At 39.8% G+C, this 16,103-nt stretch overlaps 1 protein-coding gene across 1 annotated transcript in view; it reads right to left on the minus strand.

Annotated features, from left to right (window-relative positions):
• Positions 1 to 16,103, minus strand: part of WDFY2 (WD repeat and FYVE domain containing 2) — a 164,751-nt gene that overhangs the window by 4,985 nt on the left and 143,663 nt on the right. Inside the window, exons 8-11 of the mRNA XM_033104237.1 lie at positions 8,319 to 8,424; positions 3,959 to 4,060; positions 3,034 to 3,164; positions 1,026 to 1,134 (exon numbers count right to left, since the gene is read on the minus strand). Coding sequence (XP_032960128.1) covers positions 1,026 to 1,134; positions 3,034 to 3,164; positions 3,959 to 4,060; positions 8,319 to 8,424 — 448 coding nt within the window. The remainder of the gene's footprint in view (positions 1 to 1,025; positions 1,135 to 3,033; positions 3,165 to 3,958; positions 4,061 to 8,318; positions 8,425 to 16,103) is intronic.

The raw sequence follows: 16,103 nt of genomic DNA on the forward strand, positions 1-16,103 counted from the left end.
GCATTGAACTGAAGTGAATTTAATTTAACAAGCAACTAAATACTATAGTAACATGATTTTGAAATCTGTAAAAGAGTATTTTTCCACCAAAAAGTATAATATAAACCTCAAAAACATGACAATGGCAGCTGGAAATGTTTATCCATCTAACGGAGAATAAGTAAAGGCAGATCACTCATTTAAGTGGGAAGGGAACTAAGCTATTATATTAGGCACCAAATGGGTACCAGGGATGTGCTGTATCCTTTCCATACTTTATTTAATTTTCCAAACAGTTCTATAAAGTGTCTCGTTTTCAAAAATAAAGGAACCAAGGCTCCCAGAGTTTAAACTTGCTCCAAGTCACAGAGGTCTGGTAGCTTCCGAAGGGGGTTATTTTAACCACCTTATCCTGCCGCTGCCTCTAAGAACGGCCCAGAACGGCCCAGGAAAAGCGGAGCTTGGTGTGCTGGGCGAGCCTGGGCCGTGCCTCTGTGTTTTTCAGGGAACGATGCAGGTGTGGCCCTCTGTCCTGGGCCTGCGCCGTGGCACTGAATCATGAAGTCTACCAGTCCTTAGAGAGGCCCTGGAGGAATGCTTCCGGATTAATTGCTCTCAATGGGAACAGATCTTGTTTATTACTTGTTGGCTTATTCAAGTCCTACCTTTCATTCAGTACTCAGCTCAAATCCCTCCTCCTTCAGGAAGCCACCTCCGGCACCGTCTCCCCCAACCCCCCCACCCCAGCCCAGGGGACTCTTCAAGTCCCTGTCTGTATTACTCTTCTGGCCACTGCTCATGTGCCCTATTATTAACTGTCTTTTTAAGAGTATGTCCCCAGTAAACTAGCTGCTCTTTGGCAGGCAAGAGCTGTGTCTTATGTTGGTGTGTACAGCCAGTGCCTGGCATGGGGCCTTATATGTAACAGGTTCTCAAAGATGCTCGCTGCCAAGGGTAACCTGAGCAGACTGCACATGGCCTTGGTGCTCCTGTATATTCACATAGGGCCAGAGATGGGAAGCTCCTAAAATAAGCTGGCTTCCTACCTTAATAACCTTGTCAGTTCCTGAGGTCAGTAACCATCCTCTGGTTGCATCGAAATGCATGTGCACAATGTTATGTTTACTGTCATGGAAGGTAGCCGTGGGCGCGCGTCTGAAAGAAGCAAAGAAAATTCGAAGAGTGAAAAGCTGTGACATACGAACGAAAGAGATCCAGGGTGATGCTAAGCTCTAATTTTCAGCCAAACGGCTAAAACTGCTTCAATGGTAGAAATGCTGCTCAGATGGACCTTTCTTCCCTGGTGACCTGGTATGATTTTATTTTATTTTTTTACAAGGTGAAAGGATTGTTAGGTGAAAGAATTCCTCAAAATGGGAAAGAGATGATGAATTTTTCAAGTCTCTTATAGATTATTTGTTGCTCTGATAGAGTCTATGAAAAGCTCTGTGTTTTTGACAAAGTCAAAAACAAAACGAAACAAAACCCACTGTACTTTTGCCAAGTTTGCTCTTAGAAGGACTCTGGTAAAATAGTCTATCTTTGCCTACTTAATTAAAAAAAAATGCTTGTTAAAATGTCTACGATACTACTATCATTCTAACCGAAGGGCTATATACTTTCCCCTCTTTTTCCACGTATAGTGGCAGACTTACTTTTTTTATAGTATGCTAACACTTTAACATACACAAACATCATTACCTGTTTTGTATTTTTGAATCTATGTATTTTTTTCCTTTTTTTTAGGAGGAGGCCTGTCAACTGCTCAGGTGCTCTAGAGGCAATGCAAATGCTTCCACAAAAGAGGCAGAAGAAACAGTGACGTCGGAAAGGGCATAGGGACATGGTGAAGGAGACCCCTGTTCTCTAATCGTGTTTCCAGGGTTCCCACTCCTCTGCAGTGGGCTCTCTGAAGAGAGTTGTTTTCTTCTTTTTATCTCTAGCTCTATCTGGGGAGTAGACTTCAGCATACCAATAATGATCCCTATGAAATATTTAGAATGAAAGATTTAGGTTTAATTTGCAGTCACGCAGACCCTCTGGGTCTGTGTCTGTATCTATAAAATGAAGAATCAAACTAGAGTATCTCTAAGATCATGTGCAGCTCTCTAATTTAACGAGAAGAACTCATATTAATTTCATCATGTGTGATGAATGGGAATAATGAACAGAAATGCTTACTTATGCATCTTAATTTATATTTGATATAGATAAATAACAATGAAAAACACATAAATTAGGGTTACTTGTAAGAGAATGCTTTGTTATACGAATTTGCCAAGAATCTCCTTTAAATGCTGATTTACTCGGGTGCATTGTAAATATTTCTATTTACATGCAGCTTTTAAGGCTCCCATCTAATACTTAAATGATGAGATGCTGGAGGTATGTGGGGGTGGGAGAATCAGGCAGCTGGTTTCCTATGAAATCCTGCTGGAATTCACTAGAAGGGAAACTTGTTGCAGAGCATTGTTTACATCTGGGGCAGTTTTCTAACAACCGACAATAAAGAGACATCACAGATGTGTCCCTCCTGCCCGAGCACACAGAGGCGCAGTAACCTAAGGTCCTGGGTTTCTGGGCAACACCGCCCAGCGAGACTGAGCAGCTGGGCAACTGGTAGTATTTGCCTCTTAGGTAAAGTGGACTAGCTCTTCCTGGACAACGAAACCTCTGGAGCCTGGAGGCTCATTGGGCTCCTGTAAAGATACCAGCTTGGGCTAGAAAGTGAACCCTGGGCTCCTGACTCCTGGGCACTTCTCAAGGAAGTGAGCAGACAGAAAGCTCTGCTTGAAGAACATCTGTTGGCAGTGCACACAACCCTAGGATTGAGAAGAGCACAGAGACGCGTGCTTTGTGCAGACTTCCTCCTCTCTTATCACACGAGAGAACACAATCTCTTGGTGGAAAGCAGGGCTTTGCCCACTCGCCATGGTCTGTGTTCTAAACCAGCAGGAACGAGGGCACCAGTAGTCACGACTGTAGTACTGGGTGCAGCTCTCAAATCACATTCTGTCCTTAACCCGGACAACTTTGCAGACTGCTGGGACTTACTCTTCATCTGTGATGGCCTCGTGGCAGCTGTCGCAGACCCTCACTTCAAACTCGAAGCCCATCAGAGGGATGGAGGAGCGCTTGGAGCTGCACTTGCCGCAGACGGCCTTCCCGCACTTGCGGCAGTGGTGCTGGAGAGAGAGCAGACACTCGTTAAGGCTGCTGCACCGCGGTGTGTCCAGGTAGGCTCAGGCGTGCTCACCTGCATGCAGGTGAGGATGCTAAACAAGAGTACCCCAGAAAACGGGAAGGAACACACCAGGTATGTTCTCTTTTGGACTCTGTTTATTCAGAATGAGGACTGTTGGGAAACACACCTGACTGTGCCACCTCCCCATGGGCCCTTCCCCCATTCTCGGTCCTTTCCAGTTATCGTCGCTAGGAGCTAACCAGTGGTCAGGTTATCGTAAAGCTGGGTGTACTGAGAAAGTGCCATCTCTAAAGATTACGCTGCCTGATGGAGGAGAACATGAATGAACCCTGATTCAACTGTTTAAACTCTGGCCATGAAATCAACATCTGGTTTTCTTGGGGAGGACCAGACTCGACCATGGAATCAGACCAAAAATGCTGTATGTTAAGTAGCTCTAAATAACTAAAATTAAGACCAAAGGAGGGCAAGTGAAATTATTAAAAAGAAATAAATACCACGTCTATAATTTCAATGGTTTGGTACCAATAGGAGCTAAGCATGACCCTCTAATTTTAAGGTATATTTCAATAGATGCCACTAGAATTCTAAAGTCACATTCCTTAACTTAGTGGGAACAAGTCACTACAAAAACTGAATCCAGTAGGAATGAGCTACAGTGATAAAAGGAATAAATTAACGTGCAGTCACAAAGCGACTCCATGATAATAATTTACCCCTATTTCTTCTAAGATCACAAGGTAAACATTTTGACGAAGCAGGCATATCACCCACCTGTCTTAGGCCAATTTTCTTACTGTCCCACATTTGCTTGAAGTTCCAGAAGAAAGGCTGATCACACTTTTGGCAGGAATCACTGTCCAACCATTCAGGGGTCTTGTCAAATAAAGCACACAGCAAGTCACAGTGAGAAGCAGTGAGGACAATGGAACCATTGACATTGATGAAACTTACAGAATCAGGATATGTTTGCAAAAAACACAAGTGTGATTCCTCAATCATTTAAAAAATATTTACTGAAGGCCCTGGGGACGTAGTGGTGAACAAAAAGAATCTCATGGAGAATCATCACGGAAGGTTAAACATGAACATGTTATTAATAATTATTTAAGTACGTGTAAGTGCCAAGGCCTGGGAAGGAGAAGCACAGGGTGCTATGAGAGTGCTATGACGTAGGCTGGCGTTCAGGGGTGTTCAGGGACAGCCAGGGCCATGTCAGCAGAGTTCTGACAGACATGTTGAGGATTTAGGACTTTATCTTGTATTCTCTGATCATATGCAATTATAGTTGTTCTGATTGTCACAATTATATCTAACTGCACATTACATACACACAGCTGTCTGTGTTGGAGGGGCAGAACCTGACCACAGTGGGTACTCAGAGAAGCTACTTGCCCACTATGAACTTGCGGCAGGACCAGGTGGGGTTTGAAACTCCGCTCCTGGGTCACACAATATTCTGACTTGTTCGCTATTTCCCAACCCCATCACGAGTACTCTAAACTATGCCAATCATGTTTACAAGATGTGTTAAGCTTAAAGCTATTCTTTATCAAATCGTTATAGACTACACATATGGTGACTCTGCATTGTTTCTGAGTTCCGTATTCAACTCTGTAAATTCATCACCTGGTAGAGGAACCTTGAAAAATAAACACAATCCCAGCGTTTTCCAAAAGTGAATTCCAGGGAACTCCAATTTGATTCTTACTATAAAAGAGGCCTGAGATCAAACAAGTTGGAGAAATGTGGGCAACAGTAGTCTGATCCCGCTAAGATTCGCTATGGACAGCAGCACAGTGAAGGCCCGGAAGAAGGCCCTTCTCTGTTGATGTCATCCTTTTCTGAGGAATACCTCTTACGGAACAGAATTAGCCTATTCTCCTACCTTCAAGCAGACAGGAACCTAAAGCTATACATTTTCTCAAAAAGAAAAGCAAACAGGTGACATTTTAAGAGCTCTAATTCTTAGTCTGTTTGTTTTATTAAAGCTAAATAAAGGAAAGAAGTAAGCCTTGATTTGCTTTGTAATTTTCATGTCCCAATCAGTTTAAAGACAGATTTAATAAAATAATATACAGTTTTTAGCTAAAGACAGTATTTTACTCCTAAAACTTGAACACACACACACACACACACACACACCTCACTACATCTTTCACCAGGAAGCATGCAGGTTTAGGACATATACAAAATGCATCATAGTGGGTTTCTATGAAGAGGGAATTGGGAGTAAGGGTCAGGAAAGAGGAAAACATAAATCAGCATGTGGTGTATAGTGTGATTCCACTTTTTGTTTTTTTCCCGAAAAATATCTTCTGTATGTGTATGTGTAGAGAAAAATGTAAGGAAGGATGCTTTGGCAGCTTGCTAAGGGTGATATTCCTGGGGGGTGATATGATGAGTAACTGACATTCTATTTGTTAAGGAGCACTATAACTTTTCTACAAAGAACATTTATTACATACACTTTGAAAAAATGATAAAATTTTTGAAAAAATTGATTTCAGTAACAAGTATAAATACATACCAGGGGTGCCAAAAAATCTTTAAAAAAAAAGCAACATAAATTTATTTAAAAAAAATGTATACACATGACTTGTATTCATTTTTTGTTATTGGTATATACTATTACAATTTTAATAGTTTTTTCCTTTCTTAAAATGTGTCTACACTTTTTTTGGCACCCTCTGTATATAACCTATGGGATGTCAACCTGATGGTGTTCAGCCACTCGAGGTCTTCCACTATTCCGCTATCAGCTCCTCCCCCCCAACGCCCTGCCGCCCCCCCAGCCAGCCTCTCCTGTCTGCGGGCTTCTCCGCGCATGCGCACTAATGCTCCATGTATGACGCTCATGTTCACCTGGTCTTTACTCTTGGGGCTTCTTGTCCTGCTCAGAGCGCGTCAGGCCCCATCAATGTTTCAGCACTGTCTTTCCACAGACACGGCTTTGAGAACATTAGCTGACAATGGTAACGTCCCTTCCTAAATACTCAGCGCTAATGCTTTAGTTTACATCGACTGCAACTGATTCATTTCTATCATTTAATCGTTTTCTTAAGTTTTCTCCCACACGTCTTTTTCTTCCAGAGAGTCTATCGGCGCCTGGGGGCAGGGACTGCTTCACCACACGTCTCAGACCTCCCGAGGTAAGCACTGCATGGCACTTACCATAACCAGGAGAAGCTCCACAGATACGTCTCAGGGGATCTATGTTTCTATGACACTTGCAAAAAATAGATGGACCCATTTCCACTGCTCATTTGGAGCTCTGAATCACTCAACAAAATTAAAAATAATCAACAAGGACAGAGTGCTCATATATCTGCATGTTAAAAGGCATCATTTAAGCGAGATGGCTCAAAGGACTGCTCACCAACCACCTGGTTTCCTCTCTGGAAACCACATTATCCTCCTGTGGGCCTCTGTCCATCAAGGGTGGAGGCTGTGAGCTGCGGGGGTTCAAAATGGATCACCCCTCACTCCAACATGCACCTCTGTGGTATGTGGATTATTTTGAGCGAAAGGCAATTGAGACCCTGCAGGCTCATGAGAAACTTTTACCTATCCCTTAAAGAATTTAAATTAGCGGCCTTGTCCATAAGAGTTATCACCAGAAATAACTTTTTATGACCTATCTGTAGGGAAGGGCAAACTTCTAATTATTGAACATCTGCTCTTATCATCCTGCAATGACTTTCCTTCCCTCTGAAGTCCCAAGGCAATCCTTAGCTCTGAATGTCATTATTACCTCATTTTCCCTTTCTGTCTTTGAACCCCTCACATAGGTGGGGGTCTCTGACTCCCTCACATATGTGGGGTTCCCATACATATGTATGTAATTAAGTGTCATTTTCTCTTGTTAATGTCGCTCATGTCTATCTGAATGTTAGACCAGCTGAAAGAACCTTGAGGATAGAGGAAAATTTCTTCCTCCCCCACAGTGCACTGAAGGGAAAGAGCCCAGTGATCGTCTCCTTCCCTGGTCAGGTCAGTTAGGCTTGGGAAGAGGGTGTGACTATCTGGCACCTCAAGTCGCTGGCCACGCAGAAGCACCGGTCATGCGGAAGCCTGGTTAGCATGGCTAGCATGCATTGTATCAATTTTCATGCCTTTATATTGGTAAGGCCAAATGGTACTTTCAAAAGCAATATTCTGTAATTTCCCACTTCCTAACAGTAATGATCATTTTAATTAGTTACTAATAGAACACCGGTGGATTTATGGTTTGAGCAAATCAAGCTTTAATCTTCTTAAGCACTTAATTACTGGCATTTGAAAGGCATCACATTATGGATAATACTCTCTTCAAATGAGATTGGGTGAAGGTAGGGTAAGATTTTGGGAAATCACTTCTGTTTTTTCAAAATGTTGCTTTTCTGAAATTAGAAGAACATACACTGTCATAGGGAGAGTTTACCCAGGAAAATTCTAGGGAAATGAGAATATAGTTACCTTCAAACTACTTGTCAAAAGGTATAGTTAGAAAACATATCAGTTGTTAAGATGCCCAAAGGTGAAAGAAAAAACTCATAGAAAAAGAATGTTATGATAAAACAATGATATATGCTTAAAAATGACAAAGTATATATTTTATCTGGAGAACTGTTTAAGACATGACTCATAAGGAGCAGAAAATAATTATTTCTAACATTTCTATTAATACCACACTAATGATTCTTTCTTTATCAAATACCATTTCTCATACACTAGCCACCATTTCCCTCAATTACACAAAGCACATGAGTTTTCTGTTTTCATAGGGCACTTTATACCCAAGGGCTAATCACCTGAAAACAGAAGGTTTCTTTTTCTCACATGAAGTTTTGCTGTGAATGGTGCAACAAATTTAAAAGTCTAAACAGCTTAGTTTCGGTCTAAATTCTTAAGAAATCTCTATTAAACGAACATTAAATGCCAATTCGTGAGGGGTTAAAGACAAAAAGGAAACTCCTTTTATACTCGATTTTTTTTAGTCTCTGACATAACATGTCTTATTTCATGGTTTAATCATAAAAGAAATAAGAAATGAGCAGGAGGGGAGGCTGAGCCGTTTTTAGCACAACCAGAACTGCAGAGCCCAAACTGGCAGCTATGGGGGGAGAGGTCCCCAGCCTGCTGTGACACCTACCTCCTGCCTCTCCACATCCATGTTCCAGACGACAATGCCACCATCACCGGCACAAGAGATGAGCTGCCGCGTGTGCTGTGCATATGAGAGAGCCTGGACTTTGTCACTGTGAAAGAAAGAAAGAGTTAGTGACAGTTCAGGAGAGCAAACGAAAGCCCTAAGGGAAGGAAGCCCAGCAGTCAAAGTGCACACTCACTGGTGAGTTCCAAGTACAGATCTTAGAAATTAGATGGAACTGTCAATGTGCCAATAAGGTTTCAAAGTCAAAATGCTCATTTAAGATCCTGAGGCTCCGGGCAGAAGTAATCTTTGTCCATTACCAACACATAAGGAAAAAAGCTGATTGTTGAACTGGTTGTAACATCTTACTGGTTCCTTCCCTAATTCATTAAACAAATCTGTGACGTGTTCATGTTGTATTTGTTCAAAAGTCACGATTTTATCTTTTTAAAAAAGTATCCTTTAAGAGCTTTGGAGCTCATCCGTCAAGAAGTCCCCTGGATTCACCTAGAGCCAGGTACACTGCGCTGCCTGAGGTGTGAGGTGCGTCTCGGGTGGTTTGGGCCAGGCACCTCATTTCTTGGCTCCCAGAGGGAATCCAAAGCAGCAGAAGACTTGATCTTTACTGACTCTATTTCTCTAGTTTTTATTCCCTCTTTACTGATTTGTGTTTTGTTTTTCTTTCTAATCCATGCATGGCTGACAAGTTATTTCCTCTTGGAGGCAACCATGATGGAGAACTCAGTTTCGTCGTCTAACAAAAGATTATAGAGATCTATTTTCTGTTCGGTGAAAGAGAATAGGGAATCTGGTTTCTTGGTTTCTGTTTGAATAGTTTTCTATTTTGAGCTCAAATCAATTAAGAATTCTGGGCCCAGTGGGAAGGAGAGCAGCTCTTTGAAATCTGGACTGGTGATGTTTTACGTTTACTTCTGACCTGTGGCTGAAGCTGTAGAACTGAAGCTATTAAGCTCTGTGTATCTGTGTCTACAATTCAGAAAGCCCTTTACCTCTTAAAGTGTTTGGAACACTTTCCTATTTCTGAGGGTATCAATACGTTAGATTATAGCACCTTTTAAATTGTAATAATTTGTTCTGTTTGGCTTTAAAGATAAACAAGTGCTTACATAAACTGAATGTTCCTAAACTTCACAGAAAATAAGGAAATTGAACTTTTAAAGCTTTAAATTTACTAGACTTAAAAATAAAAATTATTTTACAGAAAATGTTACAGAACTCAAGAAAAGTTTAAGACTCCAAGTTCACAAAATTAAGAGTCTTGTTTGGCAAATGAGACTAGTATGATAAGTTTTAAAACACAGCTATGTCTTTCTCTGATTTATAAAGTATTAAGTATAATGCAAGTGTACATTTTATTTTACTTGAGTTGATTTCTCCTAAATTTATATAGGATAACAGGCCAAATAAGCTAACATTATGCCTACATGTTTAAGATTATGAAAAATATAAATTTGTGTTCAACTAAATTGGACACAATAATTTTCTAATAAACTTTTTATATAAATAGCAATTATGTTTTACAGTATATTGATTTAGAGACAATTCCTAAGATCTTTATGTAACTTAAAGTGGACTAATATTAAGTTGAGCTAATCGACAGAAATCATTGGACACCAACCTAGATAATTTCTAAGTTAGAATACTGAAACTTTGATTACAAAGCATATTAAGTTCACATATTAAGTTTGCTTCTTATTTTTATACTGGATAAAGAGGCTATAACTTAGGTGAGTGATGTCAATAAATATGTTCATTTTTGGCACTTTAAGGGGATATAAAAGTGATGTATGTCACAGTAGAAATTTGTTATGTGTGTTCGTGAGCTTTGCTAGTCTGCTAAAATGCTTGCATATGATAGACAGTCTCAATTATCCACATCCGTCCTCTTTCCAACTTTCTCTATGAAATATGAGTTAATTCTTATAATTAAAGTGGGTGGTTGAGACTATGCCAGGTTCAAATGAAAAAGAATTACAATTGTGTGTATGCACTTTATGAAAGAAAAAGAGAGCAGCTTTATCTTAAAGCAGTAGATGCTGAACTTTTTGGTCTTAGGACGTCCTGACACTCTTAAAACTTATTTGAGGAAACCGAAGAGCTATGGTTCAAGTGAGTGATAACTATCAACATTTATTGTATTTGAAACCAAAACTGAGAAATCTTAAAAATGTTGATTCATTTGAAAACAGCAATGATGAATCCATTCCATTTTCATGTAACATATATTTTATGAAAAAAACTTGTTATTTTCCAAAATGAAACACTTTAATGACAAAAATGGCCTTGTTTAACACTTCTGTAAGTCTTTCCAGTGTCTGGCTTAACAGTAGAGGGCCAGATACGCATCATCTCTTACTGCATCTGTTGTGATGTCACTCATCACGCAGCCTCTGGAAAACTCCACTGTATACTTTTGAGAGCATATGGATAAAAAACGCAATTCTAAAGTAAAGTATAAATTTGTTCCAGAATATGAAAGAGAAAAAAAGGAAGGACAGAGCTTGGAAAGTGAACTTTATTTGCTTTGGTATGTAATACTTGAGCCTGGAAAAAAGTTGTAAAATATATTAAAATTTTGGCAGAGTTCCCTCAGTTTTGATGGCTTGCTTCCTTGGTTTACTGATGAATACCTTTGACTACAATGCAAAGGATATTCTTTACCTTCTACAGAATCTGCCTAGCTAGCAGAGATTCTGTGTCTCTCCCAAATTATTTTCAGAGCTTTATGTTGACTTGATTAATGTCTTTGATTAATTAAAGAAAAAACAAGGGGGCCTCCACTTGTGAAAAGAGCTAAGTTCTTTAAGATTGTGTTACTTTCTCTACTTATTTTCAAATGTTTGATTGTTATTCTGATTATATAGATAACCAAGTATTGGTTATCTTAATCAAGAACCTAAAACTGTGACAATTCTTTTGGTTTTGCCTTCTCAGACTAAGCCCTATATTTTGAAAAAATTAATTTAAAATTTTAGAATATTTTTACACCTAAAACTATCTTTGAGATTTCCTGGAGAGGTCCTGAAAAATCATAAAGATTTGTTCCTTTGCCTTATAAAAAAGAGAGATGCTATAAATACCTGCATTTGTTTGCTGTTACTATTTTAAAAGTTGCATGGGAAGAGTTGTCAGATCAGAATAAATGCTCAGTCTTCCCTAGGTTAAGGCAGTACAGGTAAAATGCTATTACTATAAGTATTTCTGAAATTGTGTATTTTATGGGAAGACCCTGTAGATTTTATGAATGCTCTCATTGCCTGTAATATGTTTTTAGCTTCAGGGAAAATACTGATCAAAACTCTTAGGAAATACTTATGTAGGTTATCTCAATAGAGAATTTAAATCTCCATTCTGATAGTATTTGTCACAGTAAAAAAATTAACCATTACATCTCTATTATCTACAGATAATTTCTGTATTTTTCTGATGCTTTCCTGAGAGCTCTGCTATAAGCTCTATAGGCCAGAAAGGACAATCTCAGAGTTTCGTGGATAAAGCCTCTACACACCAGGTATTTTAAATACTGATATGCCAAAGAATAGACTTTTGAGCAGAGGTCATTGAGCTAACATTGCTTAGACAATTTTTAATCTGTGCTAGTGGACTGAGTTAGGATTTCCTGGGATTTCTGGACTCTGAAGTCTGGATGCATACGTCTTTGTGAATGTGGACTGCTAAACCAAGAACCAGCAGAACAAGAATTAGTTACACAGGACTGAATAAACTGAAGAGGGAAATTTTACTGTGTTGTCTGGAATACTGTCGATATTTTAATGTTCTATTTTCTGGATATGTGAGAATGCCTTTACTCTTACTTTCTATGCTACCTCTAACCTACAATTTAGTAAACTCTGCTTTTATAAGCTAAATCAAAACATTTAAAATATTATCTAATTCTCCCTGATCTCCCAGAATCCAAAAACTGTGACTGAGTTCCCTTATTTTTCATGGCAATATAGTTATTTCAAAGGTTTAATCAGAATCTATCTGCAGGATATAATTGGGCAACCAAGCCCTTACCAGCGTCACATTGGACATGGTGCTCACGGAACCCGACCTGACGAGCCACTTGAAGAACTAATGGAGCCAATTCCTACAGAGCCCTCCCAGGAAAACTGGCCTGGTCCCTGGTTTTACAGGGTCCTGGCCTCACAGGTGGTCAGGAAGCTACCAGGACAGGAACCTAGCAAATGTTGGAAACCTTGAGGAATTCAACCAAGGTTATAAATACTACAGGTGAAATCTGGTAGTGTGTTTCTTGGGCTTGGTTTCCTAGTGTTGGGGAAGGAAAACCAATCCCAGATTCCTTATAAAAACTTCCAGGCAGAACTTAATTCTGTGTGCTTACTAGTTATTTCATACTATATGAGTGTTTATTTGCAAAGCAAACCAAGAAGGCCAACATGGTTCATTAACACTTACTGCGCCATTGTAAATAATTAGGCCAAGCCTGATGAGACCAGGCCTTTTTTGTGATCAAGAATAACTTTTGAGATTATTATGATTACAGAAGAGGAAGGGGGAAGAATTGTCAGGGAGACCGTGAAAGGCTTTGAAATGGGCAAAAAGAAATTACTAGGTATCTTTTCAATGGAATATTAGGTGTTGAATGAAATATCAGCTCACCATTCTGGGTAATCTGGTTCTACAGGGGTCTGTGACTTTAGCTGAGCTTTTTTATAACTTAGTAAGTTATAGAAAACTGCTATTACTGCAAATGAAACTTGTCCAGTGAAGATGCCACTAATTCCATGTCCCGACCCTCCCAGGGAAGAAGCCAACTGTGACTCTACTTACAAATACATTTTCACATTCTCCATTGCCTATGTGTGTATCTCATCTTTGGGTTTTCCTTGGAACTCGTTGTAACATTTTATATTTCCTGTATTAATTAATGACTAATAGAAAATCTTTGACATGTATTATTAAAAAACATCCATTGTTTTCTATCTGTCCTGATTGTTATTTCATGTATTTTAAAGTATGGAGTGCCACCATTCTGACATTTAGGCACAAGAAGGAAAATCTAGTTGAACAGACTCATAACCCTGTGATTTGAACTACATTTCATTTGTTAAGGCATCTTGATACACATCAATGATCTCGTAAAACCAAAATAAGCTCCAGAAGGAACTGCACTGCCACTCATAGCTAACAGCAACATTCAGCAACAAATATATAATTTATGGGATTCCAGTACTGTTAATATTCCAACACAGAAGAGTGGAACACAGTGATGAATGCTGGATTCCAAGCTTTGCACTAAAGCTGCTCCGGGACTTCTTGATTTAAGGTTTCAAAATACAACCACCCTGCAGTTAAAAACAAGGTGAGGGAGCCTCCCTAGGCTCACTGATTAAGGGTTATAAAGAATAAAAGATACCTTCTTCCTGCATTCATGTTTCATCTGACATCACTGCAGCATTCATACTAGAAAGCATTTCAAAACTAGCTATTATCTCATGTATAAGTGCTCCATGGACTGCAATGCAAATGATTGTACAAGTGCACAAAAGCGCCACTTTTCCCAATCACCAGAATCTGCCATCACAAAGACCCTACTTAGTGGGATGGCTTCATTTCCTTTCTCACCCGAGAGGTAATATATGTCTGATCAGACCCAGCTACATAATTGGGGGGGAGTCGAGGGGGACAATGCAATATGAAAATACAGGGCCCCTTGTTAAAAATGTGCTAAGAGTTACAAGATGGTGATAGCAGAGCATTAAACCAAGTGTGGGGACCTTCTAAGCATGGGGACTTTTGTGACTGCACAGATCGCACTGTGATTGATGCTTCTTAAGGAAAAAAGGTAGAGAAGCCTTTATCTTCTTTATAGAAACAGATTTTCAGACACAGGCTAACATCTGCCCAAATGTCAACGTAGGCCTTCTTCCATGCCCTAAGAGTAGGGGCACTTAAATGTAGAGCATCTTTCACTTGTTTGATGCAAAGTCCTAGGCTACTTGGTGAAAATCTAATCAGTTATGCATCTAATACCAGAGATTGCTCTCTTATGTTCAGAACTCCCATATTCATAAGTTTCCCAAACCTCAAGGACCAGAGAGGCTTGTGGGAAATCCACACACGTGAGGTCTCTCAGTTAACTGACCCCTAAGGTTCTCTCACACCAAAAGGACCCACGAAGGACATGCCTCGCCAGGGATCTCTGGACCACAGCCAGTCGGAACCTGAACTCAGGCACCCCTGTCTGGGAACACTATTTTAAGCATCAGCAACATTTTGCTGTTTACTGGGTTGGGTGGAAGATCAGATTAGCCATGCCCCTCGGTCCACTTGCAATTTCCTGAAAACACTGTATTTAGTTCATGCAGTTCTGTTTTGGTTAACCTCCTGATCCTGAGAACTGTGAGAATCTCTTCATCTTCTAAGATCCACATCAGGAGTGACAGCCCCCCTCAGCCCCACTTCCCAGTAACACTGACGAATTGTCCCACCTTTACCCGTTGTCATACTTGTGCCCAGCTCCACTCAGGCAGGGACCAGTTTCTTAGTCACCTTAGTGTTCTAGGTGCAAAGTCTGGAGTGTAGATGGAGCCCAGTAACATTTGCTGAGTGTATTATGAATAGAGGGAGTAGGTGTCATGTGGCAACATTTCCATGGAAATGCTACCATCATAGTGAGACAGTGATCATATCCAAAAGCTTATTTTTGAAGAATTCTAATTTTTATTAACAAACATAATTTTAACAACTGCCACTTATTAGCCTTTACTCTTGATAGTATTTTACATGCATTATATCATTTACGGGTTTTGACAACCTTTGAGGGAGTTTCTTTACAATGTTATCCTTTCTTTAGAGATGAGGAAACTGAGGATCAGAGAGAGGAAGTGCCTTGCCAAAGCCCACATAGCCTTTAGCAGAAGCGCTGGCTCAAACCCAGCTGGCCTGACTCAGAGGTCAGCACTTAATGACCGCTATACGGCCCCTCTGTCTTTGACAAGACTCTATTCTCTATGAGAACTCCAGTTTCCAATGCTTTTAGTTATTATGTGTTTAGCTAAATAGTTAAAAATAGAAAAGATCTTTCTTCCCCTCTATGCTAATAATTCTCCAGTACTAACTACAGTGAGAAATACTCCTAAATCTCAGATTCTGAAGGAGAGAAAGCTTTCATACAGAATGATCCTGGTATGCAATTTACTTGATACAAGAGAGAAAAGCACAAATTATCCCAATGTATATTTATTTATAAACAGCATATTTCTTTACCAGAAGTCTTACACATGGTAAGCCTAGAAAGGAGAGAAACCAAGAGCTGGGATTGTGGAAATAAAAAGCAAATACACAGGCCAAGACACATGGCTGTGACAGCCTCGTGCAGCCTGGGGACCCAGCACAAGGGACCACAAAGATCTTTTATCTGCGCTTTAAATCAAGTTACCATTTAATTGCCAAAAACTCTTGGAAGCCTAAGAAAACACTGCTATGAGAAAAATTATGGTCATAAAGTTAGTCATGAAATGAGAGATATTATCTAAGAATAAAAAAGGATCTAAAAAACCCAAGGACCATTATTGGGTTTGACAAGATGGGCTTGGGGCAATAAATGTCCAGGTTTATGCTTCGATAATACCCGTCCAACTGACAACTGATACTTGAAAAACCGAACGGCTCCCTGAAACTAGAACCTTTTCTTTCCCTTTCCTTCCAAAGAGCTAGCACATAATCATGCTCCATTAGCTGCAGGGAACAAAAACACCAAAATGCTTCCAATGCAGAAAAATTGTATGGAAGTAT

This window comes from Rhinolophus ferrumequinum, chromosome 4, assembly GCF_004115265.2.
Source record: "Rhinolophus ferrumequinum isolate MPI-CBG mRhiFer1 chromosome 4, mRhiFer1_v1.p, whole genome shotgun sequence".
NCBI classification, from domain to species: Eukaryota; Metazoa; Chordata; class Mammalia; order Chiroptera; family Rhinolophidae; genus Rhinolophus; species Rhinolophus ferrumequinum.